This window comes from Tribolium madens, unplaced genomic scaffold (genome assembly GCF_015345945.1).
Source record: "Tribolium madens isolate multiple individuals breed KSU strain unplaced genomic scaffold, Tmad_KSU_1.1 Scaffold_11;HRSCAF=98;Tcas5.2_LG3b, whole genome shotgun sequence".
Taxonomy (NCBI): Eukaryota; Metazoa; Arthropoda; class Insecta; order Coleoptera; family Tenebrionidae; genus Tribolium; species Tribolium madens.
This window is the reverse complement of record NW_025400975.1, coordinates 4,587,454-4,599,452: the sequence shown is the minus strand read 5'-3', so window position 1 is coordinate 4,599,452 and position 11,999 is coordinate 4,587,454. Positions and strand designations below refer to the sequence as shown.

The 11,999-nt window shown below is 32.3% G+C and overlaps 2 protein-coding genes across 2 annotated transcripts in view; one reads left to right on the top strand and one right to left on the bottom strand.

The window, feature by feature from the left end:
• LOC123005391 (titin) overlaps positions 1-11,999 on the top strand; it is a 124,081-nt gene that overhangs the window by 2,731 nt on the left and 109,351 nt on the right. The window contains exons 3-8 of the mRNA XM_044399242.1: positions 696-888; positions 4,922-5,035; positions 5,086-5,926; positions 7,167-7,531; positions 7,587-7,969; positions 10,399-10,648. Of these exons, the coding sequence (XP_044255177.1) occupies positions 696-888; positions 4,922-5,035; positions 5,086-5,926; positions 7,167-7,531; positions 7,587-7,969; positions 10,399-10,648 (2,146 nt within the window). The remainder of the gene's footprint in view (positions 1-695; positions 889-4,921; positions 5,036-5,085; positions 5,927-7,166; positions 7,532-7,586; positions 7,970-10,398; positions 10,649-11,999) is intronic.
• Positions 10,676-11,330, bottom strand: LOC123005472 (adult-specific cuticular protein ACP-22-like). The gene is made up of 2 exons (XM_044399252.1): positions 11,182-11,330; positions 10,676-11,130 (listed from the first exon to the last, which is right to left on the bottom strand). Exons 1-2 carry the CDS (start codon positions 11,194-11,196, stop codon positions 10,792-10,794), a joined length of 354 nt encoding a protein of 117 aa, XP_044255187.1. The 5' UTR covers positions 11,197-11,330; the 3' UTR covers positions 10,676-10,791.

Below are 11,999 nucleotides of genomic sequence, written 5' to 3'. Positions count from 1 at the left end.
GTTATAAATATAAGTTATAAGTATATAAAAATACATTGGAATTCAAGACCTGTTTTATTTTTTTAAATGTTTCGAGGTGTTTTATAGCAAACTTAATTTTATAAACTTGTTCGCACAAGAAAAAATCTAATTTATCAAATAGTAAATTTTTGTTCCTTTGTCAAAATTAACTGTTATTTTATAGAGTTAAATACCATACATATTTGGTCATCTTTTCTGCCTGTAGGAACGTTATTATAAACGACTATCTAAAATAAAATTAAATTAGAGTTAAGGAATTTGCTCGATGTTTTTTTTTCATTTTTTAATAGGTTGACAAAATCCAAATTTTTTTAATTGAAGTTTTGATGGAACAAACTAAAGCTAGAACAGAAAAATAATTAAAAAATTGTTGATCAAAAGTACCTAATAGGAATTCTTGGCCAATCCCAATCATTTACTGCTGTAATGTTGACGACTAATTGTCTTTTGTTGAATTTGATACTAGATAAATGATAAAAACACAAAAAACAACACCACAAATTAATTTTAAATTTACTGCTCAACTCCAAAAAAATCCATAAAAATATATTCAAAAAGCAGCTTTTGTTAGAAAATATTCAATACCGGAATATTACTAAAAATGATTTTAATTAACTTTTCGATAGAGATTTCCGAAAATCATTTTGCCAAAACTTTTTTGGTCATTTTTCCAGCGAATCAAGCCGCACCCGCGGCATTACCGTCATCATCGACGCCCGCAAAGGTCCTTGGAAAGTAGCTCGTTCATGTATTCGTCAAGTGAGCAACATCTTCACCGAGGAGGACCCTTCCCAAATCCTCGTTCTTCGTCCTGATGCATTTTGGGACAAGCAACGCGTGGAAAACTGCACGCAAACCGATGGCCAAGTAAGGATAATCCAAATCTAATCCCAATCATTAAAAACTTGCATTGATCTCTTAATAAATAAACCTCTTAAAAGTCGACAATTTGGGAGTATTTCATAACGCTGATAAGAGTGCATTTAGGCTCAAGGTAATTTTTAACCGGAGTTGTGCCACTTAGCACGTAATTTTATGAGACACATCTGTGTCTGCAACCTACTTTTTTCTCCTAAAGCCATATACAAAGAACTAACGGTTCGAAAGTTCTTCGACTGGTTTTGAGCATTTTTAAAAACCAAGAGAAGAAATTTCTTCAACCGGAGTAGTGCTTTCGCTGTTAATGAGGTAAATGCAGTGATTGAATAAATTGCAGCTTTTAGTCACGGCTGATAAGTCTGTTAGTTGGAAGAATCTACTTGTTTGGTCTTTTTGTCGACGGAAATGAACTAACTGAAAAACGACTACTTTAGATCACAGCTGAAATGAATTATTTATGAATATGTTCAGTGTCGTACACTTTCGAATAAATCATTCAGGTATTATTATTATTATAAATACATGCATGCATGATCTTTCACGATAAAGGGTTGGGTACCGGTGATTGTTTTTTTACACTGAAAAATAAATGAAAAAAATTGCTGGTACTGAATACAAATTATTTTATTTGTGTATTTTTATATTATTAATAGTTATTTAATATACAAAACTTTAAAGAAATTGTTTATCTACGAGTGAAAAGGTTAAGTTTACGAGTGACGAGTGGAGTTTTTTCACGAGCAGATAAACAATCTTTATCGTCGTGTATAATATTTCGTTTTATTTGTACTCACCTACCAGAATTTCTTGAATAAAAGACTACTTTATCTTAAATAAATAAAAAACTACTTTATCTATTGAAATTAGTTCATAAAATATAAACAGTAGGTAGGTAAAAATTACTTTATTTCACTAGACGATAAGACTACTTTATCTTCTGAAATTAGTTGATAAAAGCGCTCTTTAACATTGAGTACCAAATAAAATTAAATTTTATTATAGATTTTGCAAATAAAATTAGCTTTTTTAATACAACATACATTTCCGAGATATCTAGCTAAAAATGACTTATTGCAGTACTTACTATTTTAATGCACCATTGTGTAAAAATTCGTTTTAATAGTGTTTTGCAATTTTATTCAAGCAAATTCTTTATCAAAAACGGCAACAAAGCCATTATTATTTTCTCTGAAATAATGTTGACAAATTTTGTCTTTTGTTTAAATTTTGAACTTTAAAATTCGATGAAATAATTAGAAAGGGATTTTCAGACCTAAAAATTGTTTTTCTAACTACTCTCAGTATAAAGTTACAACAAATTTGTTAAATTGTGGGAGTTTGAACATGTTGAGAAAACTAATTTGTCAGTTTCTTCAGTGAAAATGTTTTCAGGAGAACTTTTTGTCAGAAGATTTTTAAATAATGTAGTGTTGTAGCACTTAAATAACAGAGTAACCTACTCCTATGTTAAAATTCTATTTTTTGTTAATTTTTTGTAATTTTTAGAGGGGTTATAAAATATGCTTGTTTAGGTACATTTTAAGGATTTTTGTTGCGTTTTTTGTGAATTTAATAGCAAATCATGTTTTTGATCTTTTTAAGTTTTTATTGCATTAACTTTTAGGATTTTTATATCTTAACAGATCAACTGATAAAACAAATCATTAGAAGATGTCATTTACAATATCTGATTTTCCTAGTAGTTTTTTTTATTTTTAACCTTATCGATAAGTGGGTCAAAAGTAACATACATAAAAAAAGATTATTGCTAGGTAGATAACAAGTGTTCAAAGGATAATTCAAAATGTTCTAGAACAAAACAAGTGGATATTACATCATTATTTTAATTATTAATTGGTACGCCACTGGTTTTACGTTATACCATAATTATAAGCACATTATGGCAAACTAAAAACTGTCACAGTGTATCCGCAAAACCAGTAGTCCCTCAAGCAGTGATTACATAATTTTTAATTAATTTATTGCAAGAAAATTACTGTGAGAAACTTGAAACTTAGTAAAAAATTTTTTTATTTATCATCATCATCTGTTTTTCAAAAAACAAATCATAATTTACGTAAATTGTGAAAAGATGACGCTCAATCGTTTGTAGTGGACAATACCGGTTATTGTTATGGAAGATTAAAAATTGATAATCTTACTAAAAATAATTGATAAAAATTGATTCTTCAACAATCCATGTCAAAAATTTCGGCAAAGTCCATCTGTAAAGTTCAAGTGGTTCCAGAGAACATAAACAATAAATGAATGCAATTTTCCTTGACGATCCTCTGTAATTTGCAATCAGTTACACACCTAAGGCCGGGGTCATATGGGCGCTAGAGACGTTACAACATTCAAATAACTGTTGATAATTGTATACTGAGCGTTCATTAAATTTGACGCCCGGAAGGACACTGGATACTTGTAGAATGTGCGACACTGATGAATGAGAAGTGTTTCCAGGATGTTTCAACATTCAACACGCCTCTTTATCTAAGGAATTGCTGTCTTAAATTTATCTTTATGACAGAAATGTCTTTATAGTAACCTAAAATATACAAAACTGTTGAAAATTGTTGCCCAAAAAGAGTAAACAATGTATATTTACGATAAAGAACATTTTACAAGAGTTTTCAAATAGTATCAGATAAAAGTATGGCGCCATCAGAAAAAAATGAAGAAGATAATTGAAATATTTTTTTGTATGAATATACATATTAGATCATAACAGAGATACTGGCTGGGGGCCTGGTGGTACAGTGACATAAGATCCTGTATCCGGCAGGTAGGTCTAGGGTTTGAACTTCGATAGAGTCAGCAATTTTTCTCTGCAAAATTGATTTTTAAAAATTTTTGTCTCAATTTTCTCGGTAAATCGCAAAATATTCACATACCTAAAATAATACTCCATACGGAGTATTATTTTAACAAAAATAGAGCTTATCTTAATTACCGATTTGTTAATAAATGGAAAAATATTGCTCATTTTAAGGAAATTAGTTAAACTAGATAATAGAAAATTGTGTTATTGTGTTATTATTTTGTTGTATTTTGTGATCAAATTTTGATTTTTGATTTCATAAATAAAGAAATCAATTTGATATTTTAAAGTTATTCCAATAAATTTTATACCTAAAATTTCAACATACGAAGGTTACTCTGTTATTTAGGTGCTAAAACACTACATTATTTAAAAATCTTCTGAAAAAAATGTCAAAAAGTTCTCCTAAAAACATTTTCACTCAAAAAACTGACAGATTATTTTTACATAATGGTGCATTAAAATAGTAAGTAAGTACTGCAATAAAAGTCATTTTTAGCTAGATATCTCGGAAATAATTGTTGTATTAAAAAAGCTGACTTTATTTGCAAAATCTATAATAAAATTTAATTTTATTTTATACTCAATGTTAAAGAGTGCTTTATCAACTAATTTCAGAAGATAAAGTAGTCTTTTATCGTCTAGTGAAATAAGGTAGTACCGATTTGTTAATAAATAGAAAAATATTGACTATTTTAAGGAAATTAGCTAAGCTGTTGCAGATAATAGAAAATTGTGCCATTGTGTGATTATTTTGTTATCATACGGTGTATTATTTTCGAAAATATAATTTATCTTAATTATCGATTTGTTAATATATGGAAAAAATATTGCTTATTTTAAGGAAATTAGTTAAACTATATAATAGAAAATTGTGTTATTGTGTGATTATTTTGTTGTATTTTGTGATCAAATTTTGATTTTTGATTTCATAAATAATGAAATCAATTTGATTTTTTAAAGTTATTCTAATAAATTTTATACCTAAAATTTTTCGTCGGTCGTTGCAAAAAGTATTTAACATCTTTATCTTGATCGTGGGATAAAGTGTATCGTAAATTTCGCAAACTTGTTTATTATCTTTCACCTTAAGTTATTTTCTTCATCGAAACCATCATTTCTTCTTTCCGCAAAGCGCTCAATGACCACCTGCTCGCATCCACTCTCCAATCCAATAAAATCAATTTTCATTAACAGGTCGTCTTCATTCCAAGATGTCGCTTAAACAAGTTCGTGGACCAGTCGCAGCTTCCACTCGAACTCGGCGGCAATTTCATCTACAACCACGACAAGTGGATTGAAAACAGACAAGTATGTCCTTTTTTGCCGTCAAACGTGGCGATTTTCACCAGATTTTTCAGAAAATCGAAGAATTTTCAAAAGAGGCAAACGCAGTTTTGAGGGACTTGGACGAGCTTTGCCAGTACATAACCAACCACAAGCATAATAGATCAAGCGATTTAGAAGAGATTTTGAACACGAGTTCCGAAATGGCCGAAGCGACGCGAATCCTAGTCCAGAATTTGACCGAAACGGGACAACAACTCCTCCAAACCATAGAACACTCGAATAGAACTCGAAAATTCGCTTCGGAGTTCGAGTCAATGTCCACGCCGCAGGAAACCCTCGATACCATCACTCGTATTGACCATTTAGTCGTCACCATGAAGACCAAACAGCAACAAATCGAAGATTCGTGGCTCAAACTTCAGAAAATAGTCATCGATACCAAAGACTTGAGTTTGCTTGAAGACGGCGTTGTTAAAGTCACCAATTGGATCTTGGGACCTGCTGAAAATTTGCTCAATTCGAAACAGAGAGTGGGTTATGATGTGGCTTCAGCCGAGGAGTTGAGGAGGGAGCATGAAGCGATTGAACTGCAATGTTGGGACACTTACGGAGCTTATGCCGAACTCATTCACAAGATTAATAGTTTCCCCAAGAACGAATTAGTGGATTTTCAGTATAAAGATTTGGTTTCGCAGAAGGATTTTATGGATTTTGTTTGTCGGAGCTTTGCGTTGAGGTTGGAGAAGAGGAGGAATGTTCTGATTACGTCGCTGAGGTTCTTCCGATTGGTTTCGGAGTATTTTGACAGGACAGGAGAAGTGTTTGATTCCTTGGTGATGGGGAGCAAAGTTGTTGATTTTACTACAGCGGGGCAAAAATTGAAGCAATTGCAAGAGAGTCAAGCTAACTTAGGTATGCTTCATTTCAGCAAAATTTTGAAAAAAATCAGACGTTCTAATGGTGCTTTGGGTCGTATTTTTTTGGATTTTTAAAGTGTGAATATCTAAGAAATCGTAATAATGATAAATCAATTAAAAAACGTACAAAATTTGTTTATTTTGACGTAAAATTAGATTAGATTAGAAATTAAATCACAATGCCATCAGTTAAAGTGCTCTGCGAGGGGTAATTTGTGATATTTCCAGCTATTTTGAGCAGTCACTAGAAAAAATTGATTTTTCTGAGTTTTCGAAAGTGTAAAATTCTGTTTTTTTTTTTTTTTAATGGAAATGCCAAACAGTCTTAACGTTGGCACCACTAGTAAATTCATTCATGGTAATGTTAATATAGGAAGTTGGCAGTTTCGGTTTTTTGAATTAATTTGAAAAGAATGTCATTATAAGTCAACACAAAAAATCGTCTAAGAAAATTTAGAGACGAAATATCAAAAAAGGAACACATTCGGAACCGCTAACAGTTTTTAGAAATTTGGAAACAAATAGTTTGCAAGCACGAAGTTAGAAAATGGGCCCGTTAAAATGTAGACGCAATTTGTAATGCAGGTTTGCTAAACATTCTCAATTTTTAGCAAGAAATTCACAAGACCACAAAATAAACATGAATGAGGAAAAACCTCGGAAAGAACGCAATTATATTAGTGTCTTGTGCATCGTTTTTGAGGAACGAGTTGAAAAAGTAACAATTTTGAAACAAAAGCTGAAGACGAATTTATAAAGTGCATCAACTTTGAGCTCATTTCAATAAATTAATAAACAAAATTTCTTGTTAATCATCATAATACCTACTTGTATCTTTTGCTAATTAACTTTTTTCTGTAAATGCATCCCTTTCCTTCAAAGTTTTTGTAGCAAGAACCTCATTTTTGTCCACAATATTGTACTTATTTGCAATGTGTTTCTATTAAAATTATTAGCATTGAATTCTGTCTTTAGACCTTAGATAAGAATGTCTGTCTTCAGGTATTCAATTATTATAGCGCTTTCAAAGAGAAAACAGGCACACAAGATTCATAAAAGTCAAAATTTTGACAACATCTCAATTTTAAAAAATAACCATAATTTTTAAAAAAAATTCTGGGGACAAAAACAAAGAAAAACAAAATTTGTGGCTATGGAGACAGCTGCTACCAATTTTTTCACCAAAATTTTTACTTGGTAATTTCTCCTTGAATTTTTTTACTTTGTAATGTTAGATGCTGTTGAACGCGAGTTGGTCAAAGAAGGTGAAAAACTCTCCGACATGCTTTCAATGCCCATCAAAGACGCCCTGGGCCGTGAAATTTTCGTCGACTATGCTGAAGACATCGTCAACGTCCGAGACATCCTCGACGCGACCACAGCCCGAAAAAATATCTTCAGCGATAGCGTCGAACTCCAAAAACTAACCCTTGAACAAATCACCCACATTTACAACTATGAGAAAGATGTTGCTCAAGCCATCCAATGGCTCGACGAGCTTTTCCAAGTCTTGCTGAAAGATCACGGCCATGTCGGATGCACAGTTTACGAAATTCAGACACAGAAAGATGAACATCAGACTTTTCAAGAAACTGCAAAGGTGAAATTTTATCTCCAACTTTCTATTTCTTTCTAACTATTTTTTTTTTCTTTAGGACACTTATAATTACGGTTGTCAATTACTTTACGCCTCTCTCCAGTTACGTCAATCGTGCAAATTGTCTTTAGACGACCATGAAACTCTTAGTGAAAGATTGAAGTACTCGTGGCAACGACTTTTGGGTGTTTCACAAGAACAAATGACGAGATTGAGGGTCAGTGCTGTGTTTCATCGTTCGGTTGAGGAGCATTGTAATCAAATGAGGGATTTGAGGGAGGCTGTTGCAACCATACCGCTCATGGATTTGGTGAAGAAGAAAGCGAGAGTGAAGCATTATTTTGGAGTGAGGGAGAAGTTGATGGTTGAGGTGGGGAGGATGGTGAGGTTGGGACGATTGTTGAGGAGTCGATTGAGGGAACCTTTGTATTACAATGAAACGTAAGTGGAAAGTAGAAAACCCACACTACATAAATGTGAGTTTTTGAAATTTTGAATAAAATAGTTTTTGAGTTTTGAAACTGCGTCTCAAATATTGATCCTCTGTTGGCACTCCCGATTTAAGTAGATTAATTTTAAATTTGCAAACAATACGTAATCGATACAGAATGCGATTGGTTCTATTTCAGTGCACTTTGCAATTGTTTATTCATTTGGAAATAACAAAATAAATTGCAAAAAGTTATTTTTAGCCTAAATGATTGATTGATTGGTCTATTTTCGGTCGATTGAGTGGTTTGGCACGTGAAAAAAATTGCCAAAGAATCAATTTTCCACATAAAAGCACCCACAAATGAGAACTATTCTCGCTCTTAAATTTTACGTCGGTTCACGTTTATCTACTTTCGTGTCTAATTTTGAAATTTAAGTAGTGGGGCCGGCAGACACGCCAGTGGCGGCCAAACCGGCCCGAGTTCAACATCTTTTGGTAAGAAGATTTTGTTTCGAATTGATTGATTTGAGTAACTAGTAGATTTAAAATCTCACATTAGTTGTCTAACAATTCGAAAAGTGGCTTTTTTTGTAAGAAGTGAGCATTTTGTTGACTTTACTCGAGAAGTACCACCTCCGAGTTCAGTTTTAGCATCGCCCACGTAATTTTCATGTTTTGAGAGAGATAATTATTACGTTTGTGAACGCCTGAACATTCCAGCTTTTTTAAAACTTCTTACTTTTTTAATTATAAATTAGAATTTTGACATTTTTTAAATTGGTTGTAATTATTTGTTATAACAAAACTAATAAAAATATAACTCTAACATTGACCCTATGAACGGAAACCAATATCTTTTTTTCCATGTGCCAAGTAGATGTTTCTGGATTATTTAGGAATTTTAAATTATGTAATATAAGTGAAAAATTGTGGTTTTATTTAAAGAAAACTGGAATGCTGTGGTAATAATAGTACATTATGATTGAAGTGGAAAATATGTCAATACCCGAGGGCTCAGATATCCGATCAAAATCTGTTTTCTGTCAAAGTGGATTTTGGTAATCCTTCATAAATTACTTCCTGACCACGGGATGTAGGTACCTAATGACAAATTTCCCGACCTCCAAACAGTTGGGAATCAGCATATTACTACAGTGATTGGGAATAAAATGCACTTAGTTAATAAACATAGAGGGTGATTCAAAAGGGTCGGACTAATTTTGGAATGGTGATAGAAAAAAAACCAAACTGACAATTTCTATATTATCATGTGTTGGATTTAATTTATTATATTTTTTGTACACTATAAGACACAAATTTGTGTTTTTTTTTGACAAGTATCTGTTCAATAATGCAAGAACTGCCATTTCTATTAACTACATTTTTTGAATCATCCTATATGTCGGGAGGATATATTATTATACGTTAGAAAAATGTGTATAACATAATAATAAACAAACTTGCTTTTATCTAGCTTTTTTATTTTTTATTTTTTTCATAAACTGGGTCATGGTTCAGTGGTAAGTACCTATATGTTGTCGATAATGTAAACGTAAACAAAGTTACGTTTTTACATTTATTGTGATAGAACATTTTATCGAAAAATCTGTATTTTATTGTTTTAAATTCGTATAAACCTATTAAGAGTATGTTCGTAACAAATGCATAAACCTCTCCAACCCATCAGTAGCGAAAACATTTTCAACATAAAATTACAAAAATACTTATTTTTTAACATTTAGTGTTTTTTTATTATTAATACTGAATTTCGGTTTTCCTTTAATCATTTCTGGAACAAAGTAATCTAAAAATGTTTTAATTTAAGTATCATAAATAAAGAAAAGAAAAAACAATCACATTCTTAATGTTGCTTAGTTTCTTGAACTGTTTGATTTTACAACAAATAAATATTCTTACCGACCATTTTTGTTTTTTTTTAGTTCACTAGTAATAATTCAAATTATTAAATAATAAAGTAACTTTTTGCTATTATTTATGTCACAGTTGTCTAATAGCAGACATACATAGAGTGAATGTTGAATGAATAATAAGCAGGGTTAAAAATGTCAATAACTTACCTGTCGTTTATGTTTAAGTTCCATAATATTCCATTGTCAATCCTGTGTCCTGAAAAAAAAATACAATTAGTGACTTTTATTCATATGAAAAATGAGTAGTCAAAAGAAACATTTTGCAAGTCAAAAAAAAAATGTGCTAATATAAGCAAGCCTCTGGTTTAATAATAAGAAAAATTTTGAATATCACATTTTAAAAAATGTGTGTCAGAGTGGAGTTATTGCTACTCGTTACTAAACTTTATTGTATTGCAATTTTGTTCCAGTTTGTCTATTTTTCTTTAAACCGTTCACGTAATTAGCCATAGTTGACGTTTTGCTCCATTAACTCCGCTAATAAATTATCGCAATTACACTTTCAGTGCGTCAAGTCCTTCCATCGAAACCGATTTAGGTTCAGAAGAAGGCACCGAATCAGGCGGAGACAACGAAATCGCTATTGAAGCCATCTCCGAGCGACTCACCGAAGTGACAGGATTGGCTGAAGAGCTGGATCAAGCCCTCCATAGCGCTCAACAAGACTGCTCAATTCTGACCTCATCGGCCACTTCCACATCGGTCACTTCTTCCGAACCCGAAACTGTGGTTTCTGTGAAAACAGTCATGGAAGAGGTGGGTTTAAGTAACAAAAAAAAATGGTTTAAAACCTAAAAGTCAACATGTTTTATTGCGAACAAATATACAACAACAATATTATACAACATAGGTAGCAGAGCATCAACAAATCATTCCATTAATCCCATTAATACTGTTCTTCAGTTGCCGCCAATACCGAAAGAGCCTATTCCCCCAGAGTGACTGTGTCCTTCGTACTTTATCCTGTAGTCAGCACCGTGTTTGCCAGCGCGGTATTTCACAGTCCTCCTTCTGCCATCAGGCTGGATGAGACTGTATTCACCTTTGACTTCTTTCCCATCTCTGTGTTCCCATTGATGGTGGAAATCATGGGTGTGGTGGTCGTGGACGTTGTAGTCGTAGTGGTAGCGAGGGCGTGCCCTATAATCGATGTACTCCTCCAAGTGGTGATGACCGTAGCCTTCTTCGCCCCCTTGGGCTGAGACTGAAGCTACCGCTAGGACTAGAAGGGCGAGAACCTGCAAAAAAACACCTCAATTCCCTTTAATTCCCAAACTTTTGCTACTTACTGCTCCACCGTGCATTGTGACCTATGTTGCTGGACCTGAGTTGACTGCCATTTGCAACATTCGCCGGCTATTTAAACCGAATTTGTCTGTGAAAGGAGGCCCAATTTGCATTTCCTTCTCGGTAATTGCAAATTCATGAATATGTGTTGGCAAATAATTCGCAAACTTTGGAAAAACACCACGCCCGGGGCCCCTATCACCCTCCAATTGAATATAAAGGAGGATCCTGATTTACTATCCAAAGACGAATAAAATTTTTTCCTTGTCTGAACCCAAATCAAGATGAAATAAAAAACTGTTTATTTTTTATTAAAACAGCATATCTCTCATTTGTGTTTTATCAATGACGAATTTTTTGTCAAAAATAATATACAGATGAATCGCTTGAGATGTTTTTTGACAACTACTATTTTTTTGTTTTTTTTAATATCTGAACACTCCAATTCTTTTTTACATTCTTTTTTAAGTTTTTTTCTATCAACATATGGATAATTTCAATAATTTCAATATTTTTTTTTTTAGAAATGATTTTTGATTTACGACATATGAGTCTTAAAGGAGGATCCTGATTTTACTATCCAAAGACGAATAAAATTTTTTGCTTGTCTGAACCCAAATCAAGATGTAATAAAAAACTGTTTATTTTTTATTAAGACAGCATATTTCTCATTTGTGTTTTATCGCATTGGTGAACAATGACGAATTTTTTGTCAAAAATAATGTACAGATGAATCGGTTGAGATGTTTTTTTGACAACTACTATTTTTAGATTTTTCTTTTAATATCTGAACACTCCAATTCTTTTTTACATTCTTTTT